This window comes from Barbus barbus, assembly GCF_936440315.1.
Source record: "Barbus barbus genome assembly, chromosome: 39".
NCBI lineage: Eukaryota > Metazoa > Chordata > Actinopteri > Cypriniformes > Cyprinidae > Barbus > Barbus barbus.
This window is the reverse complement of record NC_136717.1, coordinates 24,430,150-24,447,818: the sequence shown is the minus strand read 5'-3', so window position 1 is coordinate 24,447,818 and position 17,669 is coordinate 24,430,150. Positions and strand designations below refer to the sequence as shown.

Genomic DNA, 17,669 nt, shown 5'->3' with positions numbered 1-17,669 from the left:
TGACCCATAGACATCACCAGACTCTTGGTCTCATCCTTTGAAATACTTTTCCCAGCCTTTAATGCAGCCAATTCCAATTGTTGCTTGCTTTGGGGAGTTTCTGCCTTTATTCTCCTCTTCAGCTGGAGAAATTCATGTTCAATAAGATTTAAATCTGGAGATTGACTTGGGCAATCTAAGACTTTCCATTTCTTTGCCCTTATAAATTCCTTGACTGAACTGGCAGGGTGTTTTGGGTCATTGGCTTGATGCAATATGAAGCACTTCCCAATGAATCTGGAGGCATTTTCTTGAATATTGGTAGGCAAGATGGTTTTGTACCCTTCCAAATTCATTCTGCTACTGTCATCATACATTAAGTCATCAGTAAAGTTGAGAGGGTCTGTTCCAGAGGCAGCCATGCATGCCCATGCCATGACACCACCTCCACCATGCTTTACAGATGAGGCTGTATGCTTGGGATCATTGCAGTTCCCTTTTTTCCTCCACATTTTTGCTTTCCCATCACTTAGATAAAGGTTCATCTTTGTATCATCGGTCCATAAACACAGTTCCAAAACTCTTCTGGCTCACCTTTGTGCTTTTTTGCAAACTCTAATCTTGTCTTTCTATTTTTGGTGCTGGTCAGAGGTTTGCATCTTGCTGTGTAGCATCTGTAATTCTGTGTCAAAGTCTCCTGAGGACAGTAGATTGTCGGAGCATCACCCCAGCTTTCTGGAAGTTGTTGCTGATTTTACAGACACGTCTTTTAGGGTTCATTTTCACAGCTTTTATGATTTGTCTGTCATCAACTACTGTTGTTTTCTCAGCCGATCAGGTAGTCATTGTTGGTTGCTGGTGTCGCTGCTGGTGTCCAATCTCTTGATTTCTCCATGCCCTTTATTTTTGCTATAGCTCTAACTGACTTCTTATTTTCTTTTAGCATCCAAATTGCTTGCTTTTCTCTCAAAGTCAGCTCCCTCGTCTTCATCCTGGTTTGTGTGTGTCATCATCGAATGCAAGATTCAGAATGCAGAAGTAATGGATATAACTGATACGACACATTCCCTGCTTTTAATATCTGAAGAATTAATGCAACAGGACACAGCTGATCACTTAGAAAGACCTGTGAGGCAACTGTTCCAATACTTATGCTCACATCAGATAGAGGGATGAAACTCTAAAAGTGCTGAGTTTCTTAGCTGGTAAAACATCTATGTGTGTGTTGAATCACCCAATAATAAAATAAGACATTCTGTAGTTTTGTCTCATATTCATCTTTTAATCATATTTGTAAATGTCTTGACTCCACAGCCAACAGAGCAATTTTGTCTTTACTGTTCCAATACTTTTGGAGGGCACTGTAAATGTTACAACTATACATGCTTAATGTTTATGGAACATTCTTGTAACTTTATTAATATCTGATATGTTCTCATAACATTGAGAGAAAACGTTTTGAGATCAACATTATCGGAATGTTCTTATGATGTTATATGTATTAGATGAACATTCTAAGATGAACATTCAAGAAGATTCTAATTTCAATGATATTTCATCAACTGATGGTTTCCATTTCAGAACTCTGTTGACCTTATTTTGAGAGGATCGTTAGCATTAGCATGTTAGCATTAGCACTGTGTGTGTGGTCAGTGCACAGACACATATGTGCAGTCTGCATTTAGAAAGCCCTTCAAAAATAAACCTCAGTTAATGTCACAGCATGTTACAGATGATATGAGACGATGTCAGACATGCTGAAGAACATCTGACTTACAGACGAGACTTGAAATATTGCGCAACAACAGTGGATGTTAAAGTCAAAGATATGCATTGATAACACTTACAGCTTTTCTAAAGCAAGATTTTTAATTATCAGCAAATCTACTCCACAATTCAGCTTATTTTAGCCAAGAACTGCCAGCTTGGACAGGAAGAGACCGTCTGAATGACATATAAAGCGACCTTCACGCTCAGCTACAGTGAGACACAAACTGAGCGACAGAAAAATGGATCTCTAGAATCGGTTAATGATGGTTCGGTCACTTGACACCGGCCTCCCGTGGCTCAACCAAACAGAAATAACCATCTGACACGAGAATAAATGAGCGATGCGAGGTTCAGCTCATTTAACACACACACACACACACACTCTCACACACACACACACACGCACACACACACACACGCACACACGCACACACACGCACACACACACACACACAATTGTGGGGACATTACATACGTGTAATGGTTTTTATACTGTACAAACTATATTTTCTATTGCCCTACAGGCCTACACCAACCCTACACCTAAACCTATCCCTTACAGGAAACTTTCTGCATTTTTACTTTCTCAAAAAAACTCATTCTGTATGATTTATAAGCGTTTTGAAATATGGGGACATGGGGCAATGTCCTCATAAGTCACGTTCTCCTTGTCATACCCATGTCATTATACAAATTTGTGTCCTCATATGTCACACACACACACACACACACACACACACACACACACACACACAAATTTACTTAGCTATCTAAATGGGTTCATCCCATAGGCGTAATGGTTTTTATACAGTACAAACTGTATGTGCTATTGCCCTACACCTACCCTACACCTAAAGGAGACTGTGCATTTCTACTTTCCCCCCAAAAAACTCATTCTGTATGATTTATAAGCGTTTTGAAAAGTGGGGACATGGGTCAATGTCCTGAAAAGTCACCTTCACAAATTTATGACCTCATTTGTCACAAAAACGTGCACACACACTTTAACCCCTCACTGAACATCAGACGCTGAGCTAAATAGTCATATAGTTTATTAGTGATATGCGTGGTGTAGCGTGTCACAGAAATCCTGCCATCCCAACAGAGTGATCGCCAGCACATTCTTTGATAAGAACCTCTCAGGCGGTTTCTGGTAGTACCACTTTGGCTACAAACAGGACTGTAGTGTTTATTCTTATTCTTTTTATTTTATTTTATTTTTATTTCAGTTTTGGGTAATTTAAAAACATGTAAAAATATTTAAAAATTTTTTTTGCTACGTCCTAATTATCATATCATTAACTAAATATATATATTTTTATTTATTTATTTATGTTTCAGGTTTTAATGCTTGCTGCAGACCAATTGTAAAAATGAATACTTAATTTACATTTAAAGTATACACACACACACACACACACACATTACATAAATTTTACATAAACTGCTATTTATTTTTACAATCAGGCTAGAGCAAGCATCAAAAGTTTTGAAATCAATATATATATATATATATATATATATATATATATATATATATATATATATATATATACACATACATATATATACACACACACAGTTTATTTATATGTATTTTTTTAGTATGCATAAATAAATAAATAAATAAATAAATAAATAAATAAATACATATTTTGCAGTTAGGCCATAGCAAGTTTATTAAAACTTTTGAAATCATTATACATTTTTATTATTATATGTACTTTTAAAAAAATCTTAAAAAATGTATATTATATTTTATTACACTAAATTACACTACATATTTAGTGGAGGAAAAAGCAATGACACTATCCTAATACAACCAGTGCCTTTCACAACTAGGATTAGGATTGACTGAAAGTTCTGGCACATAATTTATATTCATGAGCCAAACTGATACATGCCCCTCCCACTTTCCACATCATTCTGAGCACAGATACTCACACAAACAGTATGATGCCAGTGTTGGCCATGGCGAAGGACAGTCCCAGAATACCACTGCCCATGATGGCGTTACTGAGGTTAAAGACGGACATCCCAAACGACGCGTGACCCGGGTGCTGCAACACAGAGAGACAGAGTTAACCAACAGCTCTAGAGAGAGTACGAATATGCTAATGAGCTTCAGAACAAGGATCTTACATATTCTTCTTCCTCATATTTCTTCTTCTTCATGATGCCATTGGTGAGAAACTTCTGACTCTCTGTGTCGTCCTCATCCAGAAGTGAGCTGCAATCGACAACACAAACACGTGATTTCAGACACCATTAAGACATTTCACAGGTTCTGCGGTTACATGAATCGATGCATAAATATGTCAGCATATGTTGTCGTTTTCCATCAAACTATGTGTCACAATGTTCTAGATGTGGACATCAAACTGCAACAGTGACTCTGACCTGTTTATGGTGGCCTTCTCTGAATCGATAGGCGTGAAGCGTTCATCCACACTGCTTTCATCGTCTGCCTCCATGCTCACTTTCTTCAGCTCCATACGCTCCATGTTTACAGCTAAGGATTTTGTCTTTGGGAAAAGAAGCGGAAGAAGAACCAGAGAAGTGTGGTTAGAGCTAGAATTAGGGGCAGGCCTTATATCATGATATGAGCAATTATATATCAAGATAACGATTTATATATAACGTATAGTTATATTTGCTTTTAATAAGGTTTTTATGATATCAAAGTTTTTGATACCATATAATTTTCATAATTCTTGTCCCCACTGTCAGTATCACAGAAAAACTAATACAAGCTTATAAAAAGACGAAAAAAGAAAAACTCACTGCCAAAAAACTCAAGCTCACTGAAGATAAATAACTAATTACAAGCAACAGGACAAAAAAACTTACAATAAATAAATGCTACATTCATTGTATAAATTAATCAAAAGCACTGCATCCTTTTCACTGTGTAAATTAAATTTCTTATTATATATTATAAGTCAGTCAAGAGCACTGAGAGATTTTCTTTCACTGTTGTTTGAATAACATGAATGACAGACAGCAGGAATATTAGACTGCTGTCACTTTAAGACTGAACATCCAGACCCGATACACTGTTACACATTATATATAGCGCTGTTGTTTGCATTAAAAATTCTTAAATCACTTGTTTTTAAACCGCAATGCTTAAAAATGTGGGCAAACGATACATTTCCATGATCACTGCGACGTGAGTGAGTGCATAACTGCAATAAAGATCTCTACCAGTTGACAAATTTCTACTGGTTAATCGTGTATATCGATCACACTGTAAAAAAAAAAGAAGTTGAGCCAACTTAAAATTTGAAGGCAACCAGCTTCAGCAGATTTTAAGAGTTTTCTCAACTTGTTGTTTTAAGTTTATTCAACAAAAAGTTGAGAATCTCCTACAAAAATAAGTTGAGAGAACTCAAAAATCTGCAAAAAGCTGGTTGCCTGAAAACTTTAAGTTGGCTCAACTTTTTTTTTTTTTTTTTTTTTTTTTACAGTGCACCCCTAGCTAGATTCAACACCAAGAAGCAGCTCAAATATAATCTTGATACATTATTTGGAGCCAAATGTATTGACTGGGACTCTGAACATGTTGTGATAAATCAATCAATATAACCTCAACACAAAACAAATCTGGCCTGTTCTAGAGGTAAAACACGTCATGATGTTGTTTTCCACCAATTTCAAGGTTGATTGTTTTTAAACGTATTGCCATTTTAACATTCAACAAGCAATACAATACTGGGTCCATCGCTGTCATTGTCTTTCGACAATACAAATTGGGCAAAAATATATACGTGACAGACAAATTAGTGCCACAATATTGACATTCTGCTGGTTCTTTGCCCACCGGTTTCAAGGACTGCCACCAACACAATCTTTCACCCATGGACAGTAAACACAGTTCGACGTCACTCTCCGTCTAGAGCTTCCTGTTGTGGCACTTGGCATTTGCCCATTTTGACATTTTTATGGGCACGAGAGATGGATTAAACAAAATCAAGAAATGCTACAAGCCAGATTTGAGCTTGCATGAGCTCATCTATTTCTTCTGTCTTTATCAGTTTCTATTCTGATCTATTGTCAGCTGCAAGGTTAATATTTTTTTTATTATTTCTTATATTTTTGTCATATATTAATTAATATTATATATTGTATTATTATCTATATAATATTATATATTACAATTTTTTTGTACTTTATTTTTTTTTACAAATTTTACTTTATTTTTACTTAATATACATACATATACATATTATATATATATATATATATATATATATATATATATATATATATATATATTAGTGTTGTCAAAAATATCGATATTCCCGAAGTATCGATACACCGATACTAGCCGAGCTGTCACTTTCACTTCTCTCCAGAGGCGTGTGGACAAGCACCACACGTGACCGCACTCGTCTCCTTCGCTCTGGTTAAATAGCAAAAGTGAAGTGAATAGAAAGATGACTGCTCTGGTTGTTAAAGAACACAGCAGGAGCGCTATCTGTAGGGATCTATGATCTCCGCGATGCAGAGAACGCCACGGAATCCAGTCATAAAAACGGAATTTACAGTTTAACGCGGAATGTCACGGAATTTGTCAAAGTTTAGATTAATTCATCAAAAGTAGGTCATTACACTTAAATCAAATCGCGATATGGACTAGTATCTGTAAATATTAAGCTGCAAAAGTGGATTTAAATATGAATCCTGCATGTTCTGCGCGTCTCTGTGTGAATGTGCTGCACGTGCGGTTGTGTTTACTAATGTGGCGCTCGCGGTGATTTCAGCGTCTGCCGTCTCAATGAGGACAGAAATACATCAACAATATCTCCAGAACTGATCTGAAAGGCACTTTACGAGCATTTTACCATTTAATTTGAGTAAAACTAGCGTCATATCATACACACACAGAACTTTAAAAGTCTTCACGGCAACCCGTCAAAATAAAAGTTCGGTTTAACAGCCTATTAAAGACCGCGTGCCAGAAATAGGCTATATTACTATTATTTAGTAGAATGTACATAATACTACTACTTACTACTACTGTTCACTTTTTAAAAATAAATAATCACAAAATATTTTAATAGTAAATCCCCTTCATTTGCCAAAAATGTAAATGTTTAATTTTCATTAATTCAAATATCAATTAATTAAAATAGTTTTATGCCTTCATCTGATATCCAGTAAAATTTAAATACACAACACAGAATTTCTGAGGGGGAAAACACATTTCATAAGGCTACTGTAAGAATAAATAAAAATTGTTTGTATGCATTCAAAGAATAGACATGCTAAAACACAGAATTTGGTAACAATAAAACATAAGGTGAGAAAAAAATAAAACATTTCATACGGCCCTAAACGTGTCATTTTTGTTACACTTTTAATAAATTAAATGTTAATTTGTATAATTTTCATGATTTTAATGAATTAGACATGCTTTTAGATTAATAGCATTTAATTTGACCATTAAAAAAAAAAGAGTCCAGAAAAATTCAAATGGAAAAAATTGAATGTAGAAAAAAATAAAACTGAATTTGGGGAAAAATAAAACGGATTTCATAGGGCCCTATATCTGGAAATATTTTGGTTATGAAGCAAATGAGAATATCAACAAATAGAACTTTGGATTTTAATTAGTACATGTATTAGTAAACGTTAGTTTCAATTAACATTTAACTAAGATTAATAAAAGATGAATAAATAAATCAACAAATGCAGTACCTCAAGACATTTTTTTGTTCATGTAAAATATACAGCATGTTCTCGACTTGTTACATTTATCTTTAAATTAAAAAAATTACCCCCTTAATATTGTGGCAGTTTTTTTCTCCGTGGTATCGAAAATGGTATCGAATATCGATATTTTCAAGGTATCGTATCGAAGTTAGAAATTCCAGTATCGTGACAACACTAATATATATATATATATATATATATAAATAAATATTATATATTTTTCTATACATTTTTATTCACTATTTCCATTTAAGTCATGATTTTTCATGTTCTTGTTGTTGTTGTTGCAATATTAACAATCTTTATTAGCTAAAATCATTGAAAACAATTGTTAGAATAATTTCAGAGACATAATAGCATTACTTGTCATATATAAGATACTTTTTAGACAATTTATAGTACAGTTTACTACAGCACAACAACACAATACACAATAACAGTAATAAACTGGCCTTTCCGTGGGCTATTATCATTATAACTTTTTGCTACTTGAAATGAAACATTAAATGAAATAAAATACAACGTAAAATAAACAACTATTTTATTTCAGCTAGTTCTCATTCTCAGTTGATAATAAAATGATACTAAAATAAACAAATCCTGAAAAAAATTAAACGATACAGACATAAAAAAATCTAAATGACAAAACACAACAAAATATTTAGCTAAAAACAGAGAATACAGTAGTCAGCATTTGAACTGGACCAAAAAAGTTCAAAGTTGTCCAAAGACAAGAACACCTTTTGGTTTTAGGTTTTAGAACAACTTTGATGAAAGGTTTTGATTCACCTCAAATGTTGAGTATTTTATATTAATAAAAACTGTAACAGTTTCTCAATGATACTCAAACTCAGCTCAGATCTTTTTTTTTATCATTACAAATCACACACACGTCACTATTGCTGGATTCAGCATTTATTCTCTGTTGAGTGCTGCTGCAGGACTCAGTTTAGCTCCAGCTCCACATAAAGGCTGTGTTTGTTCAGTGTTTGGGTTGAGGACTCAAGTATCTGTGTCTGATCTGCTCCATGACACACTAGCTCTGGAATCAGCTGCGTTTAGCTGCGCTCCGGCACACACCTGTTACGAGCGCACACCACACACTGGCCTCAGGCCATTTCCAGCCCATGCAAGGCACAACCCACCCTGAAAACCATTTCTTGAGCGTCCAGGACGGAGAACATTACATAAGACTCTGATGAGCCAGTTAATAAGCCAAAACACCGCCAAACCATTCTTACACCCAATTACCCACAATGCTCCTCTTCATCGACACAAAGCCCTCATTGATAGAATTCATAAACGCGGCCAGAGAAACTGCTGAACTATAGACTCATGGAAATATTCCACAGGACTGGGAATAAACGCAGATGTGGGACATTTACTGGATTTACACACAAGAACAGTTTTTACTGTGTGCATTCATACTACGGCTGGACTGTTAGACTTATAGACACTTACTGCTTCTAGAAAACAACAGCAGTAATGTTTAAACACACCAATGTTTCATTTAATAATAATAATAATATTAATAATTAATTTATCTGGCTGCTCATGATTGACAAGCAACATTGCAAATCAATGCATTAATACAGAATGATTTTACAGCAATTCATCTAATCAAGTCAGAAATTCTTGTTGTATAATCTTTGAGTTCTTTAATGTGAAACTGTTTTTAATCATTCATTCGAAATGAATAATCTGATGCTTTGTCCATCAACATCCAAATAACCGGAACGAATTACTGAAGCACACTCTAAAAAATTAACTTTCAAAGTTGTTAAAAAAGCAAAGATAATTCCCAACTAACAGGGAACATTCTCACAACATTTTTTCAAAGTTCTATACATTTTGGGACAAATTGTTCTTAAAGTAATGTTTATGGAATATTCTTATATTAATATTTGATATGTTCTCAGAACGTTGAGAGAAAACATTAAATAATTATAGCCACAACAAGAAAACATTGTACATTTTAACGTTCTTAAAATATTAAAAATCAATGTTTAAATAACACTATATTTTGAGTGAAAATAAAGTTAGTAGAACACTGTAAGAAAGTTTTTGTAACCTTTAAATATCATGACAAGGCAGCTGGACATTTGAACATTTTAGAAATGTCAAAATACTCCAAAAAACAGTCTTTTTGTTGTAGTTGTTGTTGCAATATTAACAACATTTATTAGCTAAAATCATAAAAAACAATTGTTAAAATAATTTCAGAGACATAATAATATTACTTTTCATACACAAGATACTTTTTTAGACAATTTATAGTATGGTTTACTACAGCACAACAACTCTGAAAAATACAAAATAATAGTAATAAACTGGCCTTTCCGTGGGCTATTATGATTATAACTTTTTTTTTTTTTTTTTTGCTACTTGAAATTAAACTTTAGCTGAAATAAAATACAATGTAAAATAAACAACTATTTTATTTCAGTTAGTAGAAAGCTTTTATGACCTATTTTATTTAACCTGAGTTGGAGGATATTTTACAAGAAAATACTATTTCAGACTTCAAAATGTCATGCAATTCAACATACTTACCATTTCTTGGCAATGATTTATGAAATGTACTAGAAACTGTTTTTATACCATTTTTTTCAGTGCACCATTTATTTGTAGTTTTTCTTATCCTATATGTCCTATATATAGTTTAGATCTTATCCTATATGAATAAATGTAAATATCAGAGAGTGCAACAAACTCAAACAGACCACGTTCATGAAACACGACCACACCTTTAACTTCATTATACATTGAGAAACATTGAGATCTGCCCGTCTCATAACACATGTGTCAATGCAGCTTGATTTACAGCAGCTCTCAACACAACTCTTTTAGATTTACAACCAAAAGCAGAAGTAGAAAAACAATAGACGAAATACCTCAATTGGTTGTCCTTGACAGCAAAGACATTAAACAGAGAACCTGTGGAGTAACAACAAAATAAACCATCTAAACCAAACTGTTCAGATGCAGTTTGAGTGAAACCTGTGCGGACTGGCTTTAAACTGGTCTAAGTTAGTTGTGCTGTCGTCGTGAATGCCTCCAAGCAGCTGGAGCTGACCTGAGTCTTTTACGACAAGAAACACTCGCTCTTCAAAGGGAATGTCAGTGTTTGTGCTTGAACCAGCATTCTTCAAGCTGCCGGCTGGACGCAGACGACATACACACACACAGAGACAGATACACACACACACACACACACACACACACACACATACACACACACACACACACACACACAGAAGCACCAACACCGAGCAACCAAACACAAAACCCAAAGATCTCCTCTAGCTTTAACCCAATTATAATGTATTAATGGTGGTTTGGTTACTCACAATAAGAGCCAGTCAGACAGTCAGGAAACTAGATGTGCTCACAGATCAAGGATGAGCTTCAGTTTTTAGCCCTGGAGGTGACTGGAAGCTTTAAAGAGCGTTGGGAGGGCCCAGTTCAGCCAATCAGGATGCTTCTATGTCAACTACTCAGCTCAAAGCTCCGCCATCCCTCTCCCCTCCACCTGCGTCACTGAGGGCACATGGGCTTCCAGAAATGAGTTTGAGATAAGGCGGCGCGTTGCATCAACTTCTGTTTGCACTGGGGCAAGAATCTGGGGTCGTTCGGCCTCACGGACGCAGGTATTGATGCCAACCAGCAGCCGCCAATCTGCATACGCGACTGAGGCGTGTGCAAACACACATGCAGACACACACTCCGGGGTCACTGATCAAAAACCCAGAGATGAACAGAAACTTCACTCAACTCCTTGTTCGATCAGAAATCCTATTGATAGATATCAGCCAACAACCACGTCCACTTGACAGATTAAAAAGACATGCTACTTTCACAATTATTGGGATATTTTGCAAAATATTAAAGTAAATATTGAGTAAAATACATGTTTTTTTATTATTATTATTATTAAGTAGCTATAGATCATCGTAACATCAGATACCTGCACTCCAGATCTCCAGATATCAATATCGGCCATTGAAATGCCACTTGAAATAGGCTACTGGAAAAATTTACCAACAAATGAAATTATATTCAGATATATAAGCAAAATATGTATTCGGCAATTTTTTTGAATTATGTAGTTATAGATCAACATTATCTACCAGTTCTTCAGATCTCTAGATATCATCATCAGCGCCAAATGAAATAGGCTACTGACCACCAATATACCAGTGTACTGCATTCCCAATTATTATTATTAGTAGTAGTTTTTATAATAATTATGTCATAACCATGCTTAATATGTCTAGAGCATCAATATTTTATTCAATACCAGCACTCCAGATCTCTAGATATCGGCCCTTGAAAAATCCATCAGCGCCAATTGAAATACTGGCCACCAATAGTGCTGCATTCCCAATTATCGGTAAATACTCAAGTAAATGTTGTGTAAAACGTGTTCAGATAATGTTTTTGTATGTTATATAGTTATAAATCAGCATTATATCCAATAACAACGCTCCAAATCTTTAGATATCAATATTGACCAAAAAATCCACCAGTGCCAACTGAAACACTGACCACCAATATAATTGGTGCTACATTCCCAATTATTGGTGAAATCTTTATAATGTTATGGTAATACTTGTGTAAAATATGCTTTCAGCATCAACATTATATCCAATACTAGCACTCCAGATGTCAAGTGAAATACTGGCCACCAATAGTGCTACATTGCCAATTATTGGTGAATTTCGGTAAATATTTAAGCAAATTTTCTGTAAAATGTGTTCAGCCGATTTCTTCTACGTTATATCAGATACAACACTTCAAATCTCTAGCTATCAATATTGGGCAACTGAAATACTTTTTATAGATGTACTACATCTATACGTTTTATAGATGTAGTACTGTAACTTGCCATTTAACAGCTGCTTTATCCAAAGTGGTAAACCAGCTAAACCACCCTGAAGCTGGGTTTGTGATAGTTTGCATCTTGGGAAGATCTAACCAACAACCTTTAACTAGTATGCCACATCCTCCCAAACAAATAATCCCAGTCAAACCAATCCAGCCATTCAAGATGAGGCATTTAAAAAACGTGCTACCCACAAAAAAGACAAATTACAGACAGTGACTTTTTCATTGCAAGTACGAGTCCAATAAATCAATCAGCTCCTACATCATGACTGCATCTGAATGACTGTAAAATGCTAGTCATAGTAAAAAGTCAATCTTACTGTCTTGATGCAGGTGCTCCAATCTCAAGGAGAAAGAGCCTTCCTGTGCCGACAGGCCTTTCCTTATACGCAGACACTCAACACTCTCAACACCACGAGCCAATCAGCAGCTCTGGCTCAAGGGTCAAACACACAACGCTCCACAGAAACACAACACCTCTACCTCGCACTCACAGAGAACTGTATAATAAATTAAATTACTAATTTGCTAAAAATACAGCTAAACATCAAAATAAATCCAAATATCTCACCCTCAAACAAACCAACAGTTCAGACAGACTCTGAAATAAGCACTCAACTAGTGTCCCAAAAATTAACCCATCATTTTGTTAAGGATGAGCGCCAACAACAAAAAATGTACTCTAACCAGTATTTCCAAGCCTTTTTCTGGGTGTGCACCAACAGTACACTCTTCAATCTCTTCATAATGCACTCTTTGCTAGGTTTAACATTCATTTTTAAAGTACAGCACGTTTTTTTAAATTTCCATTTAAAATAAAATAAATAGATTTATAACACCGTACTTTGTGTTATATTTCCTTAGCATTCAGTTTCAGAAAACTAGTTAACACGGTTTCTAATTTTGAAATTTGAACGTTTTAAAAATTTGAAAATGTGAAAGTTTTCAAAATGCAAACGTTTTCAAAATTTTAACATTTTTCATTTTCAAATTTGACATATTTCTCTCTTCTGACTAATGTAATCAATCTCTTGATATTTTTTTATTGGAAAATTGGAGCACAAAAAATATTTTTGGTGTAGTTTCAATTCAACACTATAGAAGTTTACCAAACCTGTTCTACCCACAGTTTATAATGACTTCCGCTTCTGAGAACCCTAGAAATATGAAAAGCGTCCATCAAACATATCTGGTTCAAACTCATCAGCTCATTAGTAAAGACTTCAAGACCTGAAATAGACGGGTCAGATAGGAGAGACGTCCAAAATGTGTACTGACGATGTGCTTCCAGGAACAGGGATGGGAAACACGGCCCAAACTCTCATGGTATTATCGTGGCTTCTAGGACAGGGTATCTTGGAGCAACATGTACATGCAACAGATTACCGTATGCGCTGTCGTCGGTGTGGGAGTGGTTGCCATAGAAACAGAGGAATAATGAGAGAGATGCCACACTCGGAAGCAACATTCCACACTCCCGCCCGGGACCAGCAACCCAAAAACTGGACAAACTGTCCCAAACAACACACGATTTACATTCGCGTGACATTCAGATCTCAACCTGCATGCTCTCAGCAATATTATTTCTCTGAGCGCTCATAGCAGGACTCATGTTCTGCTTCAGCTCTAAGATTATCCAGTCCGACCCTCCGTACAGCTCTAGATTACATTGCACAAATATATCAAGCAGCAGAAAGACAGACACCAGGAACCTGCACCATCTCACAACGCGGCTTCACCTTTGCTCCATAAAATCTGAAACCAGACTCTCATACTTGCATTTTCAACATTTTTTTCTTTATATTATTTCATATATATATATATATAGAGAGAGAGATTTTTTTTTTTTGGCGCTGTTGGCCATGATTATTCACTGAAACCAGAGAGTAACTTTTGATGGATTTGATCAATTCTTGAATAATCCAATAGGAAATGTTTAAAATAATGTTTTTGACTTCAAAATTATGAAAAATCTAGTTGGCTTAGAAGTTAAACCATCGTTAAGACTGAACTCAGAATCAGATAAAAAAGCATTATGTTCCTAGATTCAGGTATTGTTAACAGAAATGTTAATGGAAATTTTGAGCTGATGGTGGTGCTACACAATTTAAGATAAAAACCCCAAATTTGGCATAAGGGTAGCTGAAATGCTGCTCGATCAATGTGCCAAATTTCACAACTTTTAATCGTAAAATCTTTGGGCTTCCGCAGATTTACCACCAGCAGAAATGGTAGAAACAAATAAGAAAATATGTTTCTACACACCTTTGGTGCTTGACCTCTACAAAAACTGCTTGACTGAATTAAAAAATGGATTTGCAAATACAAAAGCCTGACAAAGAGTTTCTGATGTTTATTTTTTGGTTGTCATGTCCTTGGTTTCATCTCTCTGTCCAACATCTTATCAGTCTATTGATTTGCTCATTGCAGAACACATAATGGAGTGACCTGAGCTGCTTGCATTGAAAATAACGAAAGATGGGAATGAATGACGACAAACCCATATCTATAGACGTGAAGATGGACTATTTTCACGCGAGGCAGTCAGAAACCACCCAGACAGCAGTAGTGTCGTGCTAAAAACCAATAAGTAACCATATATCAACGTTCTGGCAACCATTCAGAACACTGTATCGTTGCGGTGGGTTTTCCATGGGCACTCATGTTCTTTAAAAAAATACGAGTTTCATAACAATACCTCCTGATAATTCTGATCATAATTAGCAAAAACATCATGTCCAATTTGAAGCTGCTGATGAAGGTGATATTGGAAATGTGACATTCTGGGCGTCTCTGCTCTGGCTTGGTATGCCAGGAACATTGTGGCTTCATCTGTGTTTGTTCTTTGAGGTTATTCAGTATTTGCATTTGTGCCAAAATTACAGTTGGGTCCAAGAATCAGTTCTTTTCCTGAAGCCCTTTCGCTATTGGAAAAAACACTGAACTCAATGATTCCCATGATATTAAACCATTCATTCTTTGAATTGCCATCTAAAATAACTACACTCTGATATACAGTTATTGTGAGAAAAATGACAGTATTTTCTGGAAAAAAGGTTGCTTTTCTATCATCTAATATATGTTGTGACTTCTATTCCAAAGCAACATACAGTATATAATGCAATTTACATCAAGCACACAAAACGTTAAGACTCATGCAGAATGACAGAAGTTTATGAGCCCAAGTTTATTTGAACAGCACATTTCACACACAGCTAGTATTTTATTTCACTTTAAATAAAATTAAGCTACATTTCTGAATGTAAAAATAACGTAGCTAATTGGGAATGTTCTCAGAGAAGGTTCTCTCAAAGTGATGAACAAACATCACTAATAATATTGTGAAATATTTTTACTATTTGAATATATTTTAAAATGTAATTGATTCCTGTGATGCACAGCTGTATTTTCTTCATCATTACTCCAGTCTTCAGTGTCACATGATCTTCAGAAATCATTCGAATATACTGATTTGCAGTTCAAGAAACATTTTTCTTCTTCTTCTTATTATTATTATCAATACTTAAAACTGTTGAGTATATTCTTTGATCAACAGATAGATCCAAAGATCCGCATTTATCTGAAATAAAAAGCTTTTGTAACATTATTCACAATGCCATTCAAAAGCTTGGAGTCAGTATAATTAATTAATTTATTTATTGGAAAAGAAATTATAGAAATTAATACTTTTATTTAGCAAGGATGATTTAAAATGATCTAAAATAACGATAAAGACATTTATTATCTTACAAAAGATTTCTATTTCAGATAAATGCTGTTCTTCTGAACTTTCTATTAATCAAAGAAACCTGAAAAAATTCTACTCAGCTGTTTTCAACATAATAATAATAATAAATGCTTTTAGAGCAGCAAATCAGAATATTAGAATGATTTCTTATATTCTGAAGAACAGAGTCTGACTCAAATCTGACTCAGGTTATTGCAGAGTCACTGTTTAAACTGTGCAAGTGAACAAGCGAAAGTTTACTTTTACCAGTTTTACTATGCTGGGCCTCAAACAACCTGGAGCGAACGCACACAAAGTTCATGAATATGACAGACAGCCGTGGCGCCATGATGTGTTTGGATAGTGAGTTTGATCATAAACTGTTGTTGCCATCTAGAACATACAAAAAAGCAATTATGCCAACAAACAAACACTTCTCTGTTAGTCATTACCGGTTCATAATGTTCTGTTCTTTTAAATTATGTTTTGATGATAAATAAATGTCTTCATCACATTGAAAGACAGTCAAAAGAACACAATGAACCTACTAACATACGTAACTGAAAATCTGTATAGCTCAGACGCTAAATTAATAAGAGTTAAATGCATGCATGCAATATCAATAATTAATGGTAGTTCTCATGAATTATTAAAGCTCCATCCAGTGTAGTGTGTGTGTGTGTGTGTGTGAGAGAGAAAATTAGTTGAGCATTGGTGGGCGGTTCACACATTATAGAATGTTCTGGATTAGCATACACAATACAACTGCAGCACATGGAGTCACTCATTCTCATTCTTATGCATTGCTACTTTGCCAGTTTAGTGTTTAAATGTAGTTTGGAATCAAGAGAGTGGATTTACTAAAACTTCTCCGAAATACTCAATGAATAGTTGGATTTTCTTCCTGTTTTGAAAAGGCTCTGCTAAATGCATAAAGAATAAGAGTGTCTGCTAAATGGAAATGGAACAGGAATAATATTTCCCTCTGAAAACAATGGTAAAGTTCACGTGTTCTCTGTATAAAGCTCGTTTGTTAGTATACACAAACTACGACATGCATCACCTTTCTTCCAGCCTCAGACCTCGTAAAATGATACAAATGTTGTTAAACACTTGATGCGAGAGTAAGTGCGCATTGTGAGTGTTTAAAGCCCTTAGAGCTGCAGGTTTGGTCGACTGATGCACGAGCGCCGGCGCGCGCCAAACACAAACGCTTTGTTTGCGTGAAACCGACACAATACTGTTCACCAAAATATTCCAAATGCACGTTTCAGAAGCAGTTTTTAATACATACATCGTTCAAATGCGCACTATATTGTTCCAAACATGTTGCTTTCAGGTTTGTACGCGCGTGCATGATAAAGTAACTCAGTTTGTGATTTGCGCAAAAAATACATGCAAAAGTTACTACGTTTTGTCGTTTAACAGCCTTGAAATAATTAATATGTTTAAATTGCATTTATATATATATATAGTTTAAAGCAATCATTCTGTGATTATAATAGCAATTCAGAGCGGTTTAGAGATGCTTTCAAATGTATTTATATCTCGCACCAGCGCCACACTGTGATGCTGCAGAGGCGCAACA

At 35.1% G+C, this 17,669-nt stretch overlaps 1 protein-coding gene across 1 annotated transcript in view; it reads right to left on the bottom strand.

The window, feature by feature from the left end:
* The window catches only part of LOC306858748 (sodium-coupled neutral amino acid transporter 4-like), a 35,811-nt gene extending 24,927 nt beyond the window's left edge, over positions 1-10,884 (bottom strand). The window contains exons 1-4 of the mRNA XM_079399440.1: positions 10,818-10,884; positions 4,150-4,274; positions 3,892-3,979; positions 3,694-3,809 (exon numbers count right to left, since the gene is read on the bottom strand). Coding sequence (XP_079255566.1) covers positions 3,694-3,809; positions 3,892-3,979; positions 4,150-4,253 — 308 coding nt within the window. The 5' untranslated portion in view covers positions 4,254-4,274; positions 10,818-10,884. The remainder of the gene's footprint in view (positions 1-3,693; positions 3,810-3,891; positions 3,980-4,149; positions 4,275-10,817) is intronic.
* Between the last annotated feature and the right edge of the window lie 6,785 nt (positions 10,885-17,669).